Source organism: Cebus imitator, unplaced genomic scaffold, assembly GCF_001604975.1.
Source record: "Cebus imitator isolate Cc_AM_T3 unplaced genomic scaffold, Cebus_imitator-1.0 Scaffold218, whole genome shotgun sequence".
NCBI classification, from domain to species: domain Eukaryota; kingdom Metazoa; phylum Chordata; class Mammalia; order Primates; family Cebidae; genus Cebus; species Cebus imitator.
The window spans coordinates 2,113,679-2,129,342 of record NW_016107533.1 but is presented as its reverse complement, the minus strand read 5'-3'; the positions used below and the strand labels follow the sequence as shown (position 1 = coordinate 2,129,342).

General features: G+C 33.9%; 1 protein-coding gene across 1 annotated transcript in view; it reads left to right on the top strand.

Moving 5' to 3' along the window:
• Positions 1-15,664, top strand: part of COL19A1 (collagen type XIX alpha 1 chain) — a 338,927-nt gene that overhangs the window by 90,215 nt on the left and 233,048 nt on the right. The window contains exon 10 of the mRNA XM_037746028.1: positions 11,850-11,894. Within this exon, the coding sequence (XP_037601956.1) occupies positions 11,850-11,894 (45 nt within the window). The remainder of the gene's footprint in view (positions 1-11,849; positions 11,895-15,664) is intronic.

Genomic DNA, 15,664 nt, shown 5'->3' with positions numbered 1-15,664 from the left:
AGTTTTTGAATTATCCTGAACCTGGTACCCTTTTTTAAGCCTTATGCAGAATCACTGAAGTGTGTGGACTAAAGTAGATTGTTTGACTTTATTGTGGGTTGTAATGTAAGACTCATATACATTTATTTAATAAATTGTGGGGAAGTAGGATAGAATTCCCTTGGAATGTTTGAAAACAGAATTTATCAAGATTGCATTAATTTTAACACTCCAAAATGGCATCTCTTGGATCTTTATGTATGACAGCCAGGTGCAAACTACTACTGATTGAGTATGGAATAGGTTCTCAACTCCTGAAAAGGTGATATCAACAGACTGACAATGTAAGAACTAGATGAAGCATTCAATAGAATCAATCCCATCAAAAGTTGACCAAATGAATTGCAATCTAGGGCCACGATAGTAAGAAAACAAGTCTAGAAAGTTAAGTATGCAAACCAAGACATTTTCTAGAAAAAAAATAGAGTTTCTTAGAAAACAGGGCATTTAGGACAACATGAAGGAACTAGAGCAAGTCAGTATTTCAGAGACAGGCACTACTCAGAACTAAAGATGTTATTTCTTTTCCTAGAAGTCTACTTTTGGAAAAGAATCTTGTGTGGTGATTCATCCTATATTCCACTGCAAGTAAAACTTCAATAAGTATAGAGGAATATACTGGTAATCTAGTTAGATAAAATCATTCTAAAAAACTGAAATCCTCAGCTCTTGGGGCCCGTTTGGTCAAAATGGTGACTGAGAGAGTCTTACAAAATCAGTTAATGAGTGTGTCTGTGTGAAGACACTGTTCCCAGAGAACTTAAGAAGCTAATATCATAAAGAAGCAGCTGTTTTTATAGTGTTCTAAAACCATGGCAAAATTGTCCTGGCAAGTACTCTGTCATGTTTCCTCAAGCAATTTTCTTCTGGGTCTAATTTACTTGAGTCATTCTTAAAGGACCTCACAAACAATTAGAGAATTCGTTTAACTTCCAGTGGTGCTAAATGTGGTAACGGATTACATTTAGCTCTTGGTTCCCGGATTCATGCATCATCAGTGGCCCTAATTTAGTGGGTAATATCTTTACAATACCTTTAGAAGCACCGAGTCTTTGACCATTTTCTCTTCCCAAGGTCTCAGTCCCCGGTGGTACTGGCTACCGAGATTTGTCACTTCATTTAGCTGTTAAAGTTTTTCACTCTAGAGTGAAAAAAACGCCACCTCAAGAATGTTTTTCTCACTTCTATAATCCACAAGTTACCACTTATTTAAAATAATTCTAATGAATGTATGCAAAATGAAAACAAGAAAGTTACTAGCATATTATCTAATGGTAGGTTAATACATTGTACAAATTTTTTAAATTTCAAAATTTCAAAATCATACTTGTGAGGTTTATGTTTGGGTGAAATATCTCTGCCATCTTATAAGAAAAATAGTTTGTTGGATTTTTCTAAGTAAATTCTTAAAGAAAAATTATCAGTTCTTAACATGTGTGTCTCTTCAGGTCTCTGTCTCCCACATTTGCCTTAATGTGAAATATGTGCATCTTCCAAAGTAACTTATCCAGCATCCCTAAGCTTAACTTTGACTCTGCTTCTTGGCAGTTATAATTCTTTGTTTTTTTTTTTTTTTTTTTTTTTTTTTTTTTTTTTTTTTTTTTTTTTTTTTTTTTTTTTTTTTTTTTTTTTTTTTTTTAATCAAATTAGGAGTGTTTAAAAGTACTGTTAAAAAATAAAATAAGATGAATTGTTTCAATGTCTCACATGTACAATACCATATAACATATATCTCAGGTATAATATCTCAAAGTGAAGATTTTTTCCTAAAGCTTAGTATTTAAGCTAGGAAAGTGATTTATATTAATGAATGAAGCATTTTCTGAGCAGTATGAAGTATTAATTTGTGTATTAACTACACTTTACATTTATATCAATGTCATACTGCAATAAATCAAGTGATTTGCATATAAATCATATTATTCTAAAATAAAACTACACTTTGAAATTTAGATAGGTAATAGCAGTAAATGTTTTTGAGTCAAGACTCTGAACAATGTGTTAGTGTACTGTGGTGGCATTTTTCCTCTGAGACCAAGGAGAAAAGATAGTACACTAAGCAGCACAATTTTATAAAATCTATTTATGGAACACAGGGATATGAGGACTCTAAGGATGAAATATAGCATTTAATTATGTTCTTTTGTAAGTGTAATACTTATCACCCAGTATAGACATGCAATGGCCATTCTTAATCTAATATTAGCTCTAATCTAATATAGCCTTACCATTCAATATTGCAGAAAAATAACTGTCCCCTTTACATTTAGTCAGCACAGCTATGATTCTGCTTAAGAGGTTTTGTAAGTGTTCTGTTATGAGTTCATTTAAGAAAATCAATTCTGTTTAGCAATCTTATTAGGTAGCTGGCAACTTCTGGTAAGCTTGGATGGACAGAAGCTACTGTCAATCAAAATGAGTAACCTGGATGGTTCCACTTCCATGAGAAGTGAATGACTCAATGCATAAGATCACATGTATGCACCCATACAGACCCGTACACACACATACATGCACACACACACACACAAACACATGAATGTATCTGTTCACACCTTGTATCCTCATGATATGAAGTAGGAAAATGAGATGAGGATTTGGACACTAGGAGCAAATTTGCCCTAGTGTCCAAATATAACACTCAAACCATGTTTGTTTTTATTACCTGAATACTTTAAAGAAAAAAATTGCCTTATTTCATACTTGACTTATGTATGTAAACATAACAGATATATTTTTTGAGAAGTGGGCGTTTTTTCTAAATAGGAATAATTATTGTCCAATAATTTTATCCTAATAATGTGACATTAAAAATTGAACAAATATAGAGCCCAATTTATGCCAAAACTCATAATCTGCCTACTAAATTACTTTAAATTTGCCCTAAAATGTTTATTTTAATAGGAAAATTTTTACTAAGTTAATTTGCTCCCCATGGAGTAAGTATAAAGTAATTCATAGCCATCATTACTTTACAATGCTAATATCAAATACTCAGAGATGGACTGCCTGTGTTTGAATTCCAGCTCAAAATCTTACTCTTTAATATAGAGCATGATACTCTAATTTAGAGCATGTCAGTTTTCTCTTTTATAAAACCGGAATTATATTGAATCTACTTCTAGCTTTATCTTAAGGATTAAACAAGATTACTCATAAAAGTGCCAGCCCAGCACCTGATATGTAAATATTTAGTAAACAACAGATGTAATTTTAACAATAAACAGTTTGATGATTCTATTATTCAAACTTACCATAGGACTAAATTAGAACTTATTTGAAGGAATTTATACACTTCATCTTAGCCAAAAGGCCAAGAAGCAAACACTTGGGGTAATTTATATTATTTCTTGAAAATATATTTACAGAAAAATGTTGAAATAAATCCACATGTCTTAGGTAACTTTGACCTTTCAAAATAAAGCTCAAAGATTTTAGCAAACCAATGAATTCCTCACTTAATATAAATATGTACAAGAATATAAACTGTTGCAATAATAATAACAGCAGCCATTTACTCAATAAGTGTTATATGCTAAATGCTATCAGGAGCCTTCTTTACATTATTTCATTCAATCCTTACAACATCTGTGTGAGGTAACATTTATTGTTGCCATCTCACAGATAAGGAAACAGATCTAGAGAGAGGGAAGAAAGAAAAAGAAACTTTCCCTAACTTTGTAGGCAGAAAGTAGTGGAGTCAGGATTTCAACCTCTATCCATGAAAATCCATAGCTCTTTCCCCTTTATCATATTATCTCATCTGGATGGCTCCTCAAATATTCAGATTTCCTTGACACAGGCAGTTCTGAATTAGATCTTAAATTTGTTTGCCTGCCAGTTTAGTGAGTGAACTGCATGCGGTTTGCTTCGGACATTCTGTTCCAAGGAAGGCTGTGTCTCTTCCCTTTAAATCTATGGACCCCTTTTAAACTGCAGCTGACGCTAGGGATTCTGACTCCCCCACCTTCATAAAATTACGTTCATCTATTAAAAATCATTATGCATGTGGTTTTTCACCAAATGAGAGCATTTTGTCTAGGTTTACCTTGCAAAATAAGTATTATAGAAAACAATTTGCTTGGTTTCCAAGTATTTGAAGTGTGTTTTCAAACTTTTCACACTTGACGCTCTGGAGATCCTTAATCTACCCTGCATGCCGATGTCCAGGCAGCTCAATCATGGTCACACTGCAACCATAACCTAATGCAACACCTAATGTAGAAATTTTTCTCTTTATATTCTCCACCAAATAAATATGTATAATTTATTTATCAAAAACAAAAAATATTTAACTTAGCACCATAACTTTATTAAAAAATAAAATAAATAAACCTTCTGAAGGTAAAAAATACCTGTATGCATTAAGGCACTTAAGAATACATCTGATAATGTGATGAGAGAGTGGCCAAATTGCATGTCTTAAAAATAGCTGGACTAACTATCCTCATTATATGAGGATATGCTTTGTATGATGGGCCTCTTCACCATAAACTCTGAAACCCTCAGTCACTGCAGTGAGATGAGACTGAATAAGGCAGATCCATTGTTCCCTAACAGTCTTTGTATTTCATTTCTGTTGGGAAATGAAATGACTATGATCTTTGAATCTTGATTTTCCCTAAAAAGACATTTTATGAGAAGACTGCAGCTTCAGAAAGTAAAAGCAGGTGCTGTTACAGTTTATGTAAGTGCAGACAAGGCTAGTCACTGTTGTGAATTATAATGAACTTTCTACCATTGCTGGTCCAGATGTAGCATTAATGCTTCAGAGACTCAGAAACTTACAGGAATGTAGCATAAAAGCTAGAGAATTTTTAAACCGTTTGGCATCCTATCTGTATTTCTAGCTTCACCTAATTTTTCCATGAGTGTTCAAAATTAAGCTTAATTTTAGACTTCCTAAGTTTAAAACGTAAAATACCTAATGGCATGTGACAATTTATTATAGAAACTGAGACCATTAAATGAGGAGGAACAAAAAAAGACAACTTAGCTTTATTCTAACAATGGAATACTTCCTGCCTATAAAATTGTTAGGCTTTATGAAACAAGAGTGACCTGTACTTTAAAGAAAATACTTCTTAAGCAGAGAATCACCTGTATATCTGTGTAATTTAGAAAATTCTTTAATGAATTACTGTATAGTCAAATCTACACACAGGATTGAACTTTTAATCATAACTAGTATTCGTAGAAAAAAATGACCACAACGAAATCAGTTTTGTAAACCTACTTGCTGGCTTCACTTATTTAAAGTACAAGGAAAAATCTTGAATTATCAGTGAAACATTGTTGCTGTTACATGGAATAATTGTCATTTAATTGTCTTGTCTATAGACATATACTGATACAATATAGCACTAAAATAAGCCGAAACATAAGAAGGACAAAGGTAATAGAAGGACAGGAAAAAGAAAAAGAAACTTGCTCATTCTGCAGCTGATTTTATTTCTTAATGGTTCCTTCTTCCCTTCTAATGCCTTGTACTCACACCCCAAGTAGAGCAGTTGGCAGAGAACAAAACAGATGGATGACAATCTCAACACATGCAGTGTATCTGGCACCCAGGCACTTGACTTTTATTTGCTAAACAGCCAGATTTCAAGAACCTAGACTGCTAATGTTCCTATTTAGTTTAATGTACTACCAGTTTCTAGCACATAAATATTAAAATATTGCCATAAGAAAGCTCACACACTCTGTTTCTCTGCATAGTTAAGTGGCTAATTATTTTATTCTTGGTGTAGCTTGTTGAGATACTGAACAGTGGAGTTAAAGATTTAGCTGGTATCTTATAAAAACATCTATGATTTTTGATATTAGAATTTTCTTAAAGTGGCTCTATCTAAAGGAGCTTTTAGCCAGACACATCAGGGACTGCAGAAGATTTGAGTGGATGATCACAGATGATTGGTATCTTCCTTTCCTACTACCATCATTGCATTTTCAGATTATTATACTCAAGCACCATGCATTTTTTTCATGAATTCTCCCAGGCTACCAGGCAAAATTACAGCTTATCCACTCTGTTCACATAGCAGTTTATTTACATCACCAATATAGTGTGTGTCTATACCTCCTGCTAAATTGTGAGCTCCTGAAGTAGAAGGACTTGGGATCTGTCTCATCTCTGTAATCTCAGCACCTGCACTGATTCTGGTTAAGTGTTTACTGAGTTTCTCAGAATTCAAGGACTTAGCCTCAAGCTGGAAATAGGGAAGAGAAATAGAGAATGACTGCTAGAAAACTTTGCTGAGGAGGGATCAGAAAAGCCCCCTAATGCCAGCAACACTTCAGTACAAGTGCTTCCTACTCTCTACAGAAGCATAATTTAGGGAAACAGAAGAGAATCTCTTTTCTACACAACAAGTTTACAGGTATTGCTTCCTAGAATTAAATATAATAGAAATGTGTGCATCTCCAGAAGTTGCTTTCCATTTTGGAAAGTATGCTCTTCCCTCTCTCTCAAACACAGATCTTCAAGTTGTATTGCTTTCTTTTTATCCAAACTAGATTTGAAAATCTCCTGACTTTCTTATGACATTGTTAGGGTTTGTTCTTTCTCCATATCTTCACAATCATTTACTTCAGGGCTAAAGATAAGTAACCAATGGCTTCAGTGCATTTAAGGTCCAGAACAGGTAACTGATATGGAATAGAACTGTAAATTACTCATCACGAGGAATACTCCAGGCAGGAAATAGTTTGCAGTTACTGCTGTCTCATTGTCCTCAATTAGGAACTGACTGAAAACTCTATCCTTCTCTGTATGTCTTAAATCATCTTTTACTTGTTAGAATTCTCTATTCAGATGTCAATCACAATACTTCAGATATTAGAGTAGATGATTCACATTAAATAAGTATTTCTCTAGTACTTTTGTGAAGTTTCAAGTTTCTTTTAAAGACTGTCTTACAGTTAGTCTCACAATAAAGTGAAAAGCCCAAACACTTGTGCCTGACACTTTAAGAAAATCATCACAGTTACATAGAAGCCCAGATTCTGTAGTGGATTGTACAACATTAGCTAAGGCTTAATTCCCTATCTTTGCTATATATAGGAAGAAACTTTACCTCTCCAAGGCATTTCAAAATCATTTGGGGTTTCTTTATGTTTTTTATTTGAGTAACTCTTAGTACAACTTGTATTTAATTAATTTGAAAAGGATTGTAAAATAACATTCCTTTCACAGGAAAACTTAAGGGTTGTAGTTGACTACAAATGTAGCATATGTAAGCAATTTAGTTAAAACAAAAAGCAAGTTGTATTAATAGAAGTACAAAACTATATAGTATCCAGAACAAAGTGTGTGTGTGTGTGTGTGTGTGTGTGTGTGTGTGTGTGTGTGTGATGGTCTTGCTCTCTATTCCGTGTGTGTGTGTGTGTGTGTGTGTGTGTGTGTGTGTGTGATGGTCTTGCTCTCTCTTCTGTGTAAGACCATTTCTAGAATGATGTACTGAGTTCTGAGTGCCACATTTTAAAAGACATGACTGACCAATGTGTGCCCAGAGAAGAGGGACCATAGTATTAAGAGACTCCAAATTATCATTTGAAAAATGAGTGGTTTACTGAATAGAAGGCTTGATAGTGGCACAAAGGGTTGTCATGTAGAAGACCTATGAAATTTTTTCCTGTGTAATTGGAGACAGAAGAAATAAGACTGATGGGCGAAATAAGGGGAAGGTTAATTTGGGTTCAGAAAGCATTGATTCAGTAACCACACAGTGAGTTTCTTTTCTTTGCTCTCCTCAATGCAAATTAAGTAGCAAAAGTACTTGACTTTAAGAAGCTTTCAGTAGGGTTAGTGCCTCATCAGATTCTTTGGTGGAGTTGTTGTACATAAATGCATGGATTTGTATTTGTCCTTATATTTAAGAATGCCCACCCTGCTTGTTTTCTAGCTGTATGCACCTGTATTTACATATGTACACACATATACATATACACTCAGAATAGATTTTAAGAGAGATGTTGAGTTAGCTGCCACTAATCACCCATACATACAAGACATGTATAGACCCATAAGAATAAATAATAATAGGATCTCATTCATTTAAGATTAAAGTGTATTAAATTGGCCTTATCTTGAATGTTAATGTGATTAAAATATCCCCATGCATTACCTGCATTAAAGGATTCAACAAATACATAGAATTCAAAAAGTTTGAGATTTTAAACTCTATGCAATGTATATATATATTTTTTTAACTTGGTAATTTATTTTTTAGAATGAAGTCCCAAAATATAGAAGGAAAAAATTCTCTCCTTGAAATAAAAGGATTATTAGATTGGATAGCTGAAAAAAATAAAAAAATATATATTTTTATTAAAATTTCCTGAAACATTTAATGGACTTCCAACAGTTTAAGAACCATAAAAAAATTCAATTTCTAATGATTATGGCTGAGTCAAGCAGAACTACAGTCAATAATATAGAAGTTTGCCTTAGTAATACACAAAATCAAAATCAGATTTACTTTTTTCTGCCTGTTTTATTGGTTTTAGTCCTAGAATCTTGGCATTCCACTTCTGATATTTATTTTAGTTATTTTATGCAATATTCAACCTAGGTAAATTTTCTCTTAATAAATATGAATGAATTAATGGGGAAGTATTGATGTATTTCCAAGTAGACACTAAATTCATACAGAATGTTATACTCCTAGAAAATATGTTCTAAGTAAAATGATAGGTCAATCTTTTAATATACAAATGTAATAATAGGATCTCAGATGTTTTAATCAAAGGCTGAATGCCTGTTAAAAAATAAGCACCACAAAATAGTATATAACTTTCTACTTTCTGGGTTGAATGCTAGTTATTTGCAACTTTTTTTGTCTACCTGCTTGCTTTATCTTTATGTGCTTGGTCTCATTATTACTAGGTTTACAAACTATAGCCCTAGGGAATGTGATTTTTTAAAATCAGATGTCCTTCAGACAACACATATTTCCTACATAATAAGAAATACATTGTTTCCAATGTCAAAAGAATCAAGAAAACAAATAATAATTTATAGTTTATGCCTAGCTATGCTTATTCCTGAAAAATATGCAGTTATTACAAGGAGGTAAAATTAAATCCTGTGATCAGTTTTTCAGAAAGCAACCAGTTGACCCTAACCTTCACCTATCTTTGTCCCAAAAACTTCTCAAGGAGGTTATTTTGAATTTTGGAAAGGGTACTTTTGGATTCTTCTGTGAAATTAAAGACATGTTATGTATTATAGCAATAATCCAGGCAATGATACTATCAGCAGCAGTGTTAGATTTCTCCTGTTTTATGTTACACAGCTTTGTTAACTTGCCTTCCTATAGTTTGAATTTGTACCTGAAAAGGAACACAAGTCCTTTCATAGAAAAACCTATGATAGAAAAAAATATCCCCCAGAAACAAGTTTTGAAAGTTATGGTTTCTATGGGAATCATTTATTGTGATTTTCTTTCAATAATGAACTGAAGTATTGATTGGAAGCCAAAGAAGAAGCATCTTATTTCTTCCTTGGACTAAAATTGTCAGTAAGGAGTGACAGCAGGAGTTCAGAAAAAGCAACTAATGTATACCTTCCAGTAATTTTAGGAGGATATTTATTTCATGAATAGAATTAAATTTGCCCTCAAACTGCTTGTGGCACATAGAACTTTAAACCTGGGTGTCAGAGGGAGCATAAAGAAAGGCTTCTTCTGTTGACATAAGTTAGGTTTTAGATAAACACATTTCCCACAAGATAATCAGTGATGTCCATTGAATTATCATTGAGTCTAGAATTATGTTTATAAAACATATTTAGTCAAGAAAGAGCAGAGGCCAGTTAATGTTGGCCACAGGAAAACACAGTACTTTAATTACAACAATCATAAAACTTGTGTCCATTAAAGACATATTCTCAATATCACAGCTTTAGAGACTTTTGGTACCAGTTAACAGCGTGTGTGGGTGTAACACTAACCTGACATATGGCAGAGTAGGATTTTGGGTGCCAGTACTTAGAGCACCTGGTGCATGAGTGGGCTGTGAGTAAAGAAAAAGAGAAGATACTGTCACCACTTTTTTTCCAAAAAAAGTATTTTTGGCAGTGTATACCATATTGGCTTACTTTAGTGGATAATATCCCATATCTCGTGACTGTGTGTAACTTGTAATATGATATAAAACATTATATTGGATTAACTGATGAAAATAATCTGCTCCTTATGGACAAGTGGACATACTTCTGTGATGAGTAACAGGAGCTCCATTTCCATAGACTGTTCCCTGACACCAAATACTTCATGTATTTTCACTATTACTTTATCAAATGATATTGGACATTTCTAACAGATTTGTGTGATATATGAGGTCTAGAACTATAACAATTCGTTTAATGATAGAAATGTATTTTTATATAGATAAGTAGGTTTTATTTTGTTGATTCTTTAACATTTAATTACATTTAGCAGCAAAGTTTTACTTTAGTATATACTGTGATGATAGCTGTTATACTGTTGAATACTTTGATAATTTAATCTAATCTAAGAAAAACCTCAGTATTTAAAATAATTCGTGTACATGTATGTAGCAGTACATCTCTGGTAAGAACCACTAAAACTTTCTTTCAAATGTGTTAATTAGTGAAATAATGAAAATCTCCTTAGATTTAGACAGAATGTATTATTTCTATTTTAAAGTTTAAAGATGTGATTTTTTTATTCATAGATTTTGAATTTTGCTTAAAGAATTCAAATAAATGATAGCTAAAATGATTCTAGGAAATGTTTAAAAACTGCTATCTTATAAATTAGTTATAAATATTTGATATAAATAAAGCAGGTCCATGAAATTATTAGTGTGTTTTGAGCTGTCTAAACCTGGAAACTCAGAAGCCAAAGTAAATTCCTATAAGCAGGAAAATTCCTAAAACTCCATTGAGAATATGCACATCCTTCCAGGAGCATCTCATTCTAGCCTGTGTGCTGTTTACAAACCAGACTTATCAAAGAGATGACCCCAGAATTCCAGCAATGGAAACTGATAGGCATCTGCCTTTTTACCCAAGACAGAAACCAGATGAATAGAAAGAACTAAAAAATCTTCCAAGTAATTGGTTTATATTAAATGACATTGGGTTTGTATTCAAAATTGATCTAACAGCAATCAGCAGCTATGGGTAAGAAAGTAAACATTCTTTACATATATGAGAATGTATACACACATACATATTTACATAATATGTATAGTGAGAGAGAAAAAATTTTGATTTTAGGCAAGAAGTCACTTAAAGCCAGAATTAAATCTTTTTCCAAAGAAAGTGTAGGGAGGGAGCTAGGTATGCAGAGTTGAAGTGTATGAGCTCAAATTCCAGTTCTACCGCCTACTTACTATGCAGTGACCTGTAAGAAGGTCATTGAGGCAGTATTATCCGCCTGATAGTTTTGTTGTCAGAACAGTTCCTGGCCCATAGGAAGCACTATGTCAGACTTTAATATAATTCCCAGAGGTTTCAAAAAGAGAAAATGTAATGAGATACTAAATAACGTATGTGGAAAAACATAGGCTGTAGGGGACCTCAGTCCCAACCTCAGGTAAGGCAGGTGACCTCTGGCATGTTACCAAACTTCTCAGAGCCTCCATTTCCCTATTTTAAAAATTGAGGTGACAGTCCTGAATTTGGGAGATAAGGGATAGATGGAAAACCCTTGCACATGATAGATATTCAGTATTGGGCTATTTTTCCCCACAACACTAGAGCTGTTTGTTAAAGACCACAAAAACATCTGTGTTCATATGTCTTAATGGATAATAAACATTATTCTGTGTACTGCTTTCAGGGTGAAAATCGTTTACATGGTGCTCCAGGATTACCTGGTCAAAAGGTAAAGAGTTCTTGAATGTTTCTTCTGAGTTAAGAATTTTAACACGTTGAAAAATAAATTTGCACATAGTTTTCTGAAAATATATTTGATTAGGCTGAATTTCCTCACAGACTTTTAGAAAGCTATGGATGTCTTTTCAAAGAGAACTCGTGGAAGCAATCCCCTCTTGAAGAGACCATTCTAGGAGGAAGCTTTGTCACAGAGCTTTAGTAACATACTTCTCCAAAGTCAGTAATAGTGCTTTCTAGGGGATATGGAAGTGTACATAGCTGCCCTGGAAATGTTTCCAATTTTATTAGTCAGAGTCCAAAATGTACAATAGAACAAATTGTACTTCCTTTGGCTGGTTTTGGTTACCTCTTGCTTATCTACCTTTTTGTATCTCCCAGATAAAGCTAAACATAATAGTTACAATGACATAAAATACTAAATATTAGAAAGATGCTGAAGACAACTATATCTTCAAAAATATTTTTCTTTCAGAAGAAGGCATTCCTAATAAGTAAGGAGCTTTGCATGGACCAGGCTGCCTCTTTCTATGCCTATTATCTTTCTCTTTACCAAGGCGAACTTCCTTTGTGCCCCTCTACTGTCCAAGGGCTGCTTTCTTCTTCTGGGAAGAAGCCTGGCTATCTGTGACCAGCATTACTAAAAACACAGAGACCATTACATTCCAGTTTCTTGAAGGGATGGGGAGCCACTTCAGGTGGGGCCAGCTGTCATGATACCATCCAGATAATCTCACCACAGGAGAGAGAGCATTATTGATGTAATATTAGATGCCCACCAAAGCCAAGCATATCATTTCTATGCTCTGGGGATGTTTTATAGGTTTTGGCAACAAGATGTCAGAAGTTATTATGCATGTAGGCTTTTCTATGTAGCTGAAAATGTCATTTAAAAAGATAGGTACTTATTTATAGTTACATATTGTGTTAAAAATTTATTTACTTGGCCCAAAAAAGATAATAAGATTGAACTGGCAGCAATAAAATGGCAGGCTTCTGAATTTCTTCACAGCAGCTCTAGACAAAACCCATTGATACAGCATGTGCTCCATCTGCGAGTCAAGTTGCAAGCCAAGGGATGTGCAGATTTATCTGCTGGGAAATAGTTTTGGACTTTCCAGCAGCTGTTTGTGGTGGCTGCATCATGCTGACATTGTGGCGATGTACTGGAGGCGTTTAGCAGCTTCAGTGTCAGCTTGAATTAACAGATCAAGTTAAAGTTTATATTTTAGGAAAAAAGGTGGAAAAAATGTAGACCATGCATTCAGTAATAAAAAACAATACCTAACAACTAGCATATATTCTTTCTTGGTGACTTTTTGGGTAGATGAAGCAAAAATAATTATTTAATTATATGCATGTGACACACACACACTTACAAATGTATTGTTTAATCATCAAATTATATTATCTAATACTATTTAATTACATAATAATTTACATATATGCAATTATGTGGAGATATATATATATAAAATAACATACTCACAAACTAAATATGTATCTATGCATGTAGATTTCTACATATATATATATAGTAAAAAGCTGGCATTCCCTTTCATATAATTAATAGGAATTTTATATACCAAGGGTCATCTTGTTGAGGCACTACAGAAAATACTACAGATCAGAAAACCTCTATCTCTTGTCTCTGTACACTCAAGAAATGCTTGCTAAATGCTTCTTATGCTCAAGGCCCGCCATGGGTAGAGAGATGTACATGACCCATCCCCAACATTCACTTTCTGGCTATGTTGTCATGAGTGCCTGACATGTACAAGGCACTCAATGAACTTTTGTTGAATGTATGAATGAAACATCAGTTAAGGAGGGAAATAAGCTTGTCAGATCAGAGAGAGTGTAGATGAAGAAAGGGAGACTTATACCTTTTAGAATAAATTTGGTAATTGAGAGCCAGCAGCTGTCCAAGCACCAATCCTCTTTCTGTGACTGAGCCAGGATAGTGGATAGGAAAAAGCATAGCACTGGTGTTGAAGGTAGAGCCAGTACCCAAGGGTTCAAACCTGAACTCATTCATCATGAGACACTCATCAGAATGGTATTCCATAGAAGTCAGCTTTCTAAGAAGGCTGTTTCCACTAAATCTAGTAAAAGAAATAATAATAATAATGGCTAACTCAGTCTTTGCCAGGCACTATGAGGATGCATCAAATTCACAAAACAAGCCATTGAGGAAAATAGTATTATCATGCTTATTTTATTCCTGAGAAAATTCAGGCTTATCAAGGTTAAATTGCCTTGGAAATTGTGAAGCTGTAGCTTATACCCTAGAAAATCATTCCTTTAGAATTTAGAAACATTTAAATCTTATGTAACAATATTGGTTTAGAGCTTACATGTTAGAAGTGGTTATTTATAATTACTGATTTTTCATTGTTAGAAACATCATTTTTATTGTAAAAATTGCACATGTTATAGTATTATTTTTATTACTATACACATATTACTATTCTACAGGGAGAGCAAGGTTTTGAAGGCAGCAAAGGAGAAACTGGTGAAAAGGTAAGTATCTCTTTTTACAGTCACATATGTAAAAGTAAATTGTGTTCTTGAAAATGTTTTGAAATAGAATATTTAACTTGTTTTGTGCATTCCCTAAAGCACTTCAATAATTTTATAGACATAACTAAAACATTTGCTTCAGTTAAGGTAGAATAAATGTATTAATGATTGCCAGAAACCTTTCTAAACTTATTTGGATGGTATTAATAGTTAAATATTTCTAGTTAAATTTGTTTTATTGATATGGAAATGATTTAAACATTGATAAAACGTTAGATTTTTATATTATGAAATTGTTTACTTACTAAGTATCCAATTATTTAAATAAATGCTTTGTTTATATGTATACCTGTTTTATCAGTGGAATTTTTTTCCTGAAGGAATAAATAAGAACAACTAATTGTCAAAGTCAGGATCCCACAGAAAAGAGATGCCATACTAAAACTGGGATACCTTAAAAGAGTTTAATAAAGGCATGATTTAAAAAGTGTGGGCAAGGTATAAGAAAACCACAAGCATTGTACAGTATCCCAGTTCAGATTACAGCAGACTCCTTAAAACCCCACATGATTACCAGACCCAGAGGCAGAGAAAACTGTGTGGTGAAGGCTAGAGACAGGAGCTGAGGGTAGCACTCAAACCAAGGTAGACACATAAAGGAGGAGCCAGGGCAATAAATTACTCCATCCCTCTATCTTCTAGCCCTCAACTGGTATAGACCCCACCTGCCAAACCAAATTGAGAGCCAGTGGGATGGAGGAATCCTGTAAGGCTCAGCCTCCTGAAGTCCAGAGTAGGTGGATAAGAGTGGACAGTGGATCTTGAGGGACCAAAGGCGGAAGCCATCCCGCTAATCTAAGTGCTGTCATTTAAAGTCACCTACTTAGAAAACTAAATTCTAGGTGGTTAATTTTAATAGAGTATTCTATGAGTATTTTAATAGAGTATTCTAATGTTAAGAGTATTCTATTTTAGTAAATAACTACTGAAAGTCATTTGATAGTGAAAATATTTAAGCAATCATTGTTTTAGACATTTACAGCTTTCTATTGAAAGTACAGAGAATAGGGCCGGGTGCGGTGGCTCAAGCCTGTAATCCCAGCACTGTGGGAGGCCGAGGCGGGTGGATCAGGAGGTCAAGAGATCGAGACCATCCTGGTCAACATGGTGAAACCCCGTCTCTACTAAAAATACAAAAAATTAGCTGGGCATGGTGGCGCGTGCCTGTATTCCCAGCGA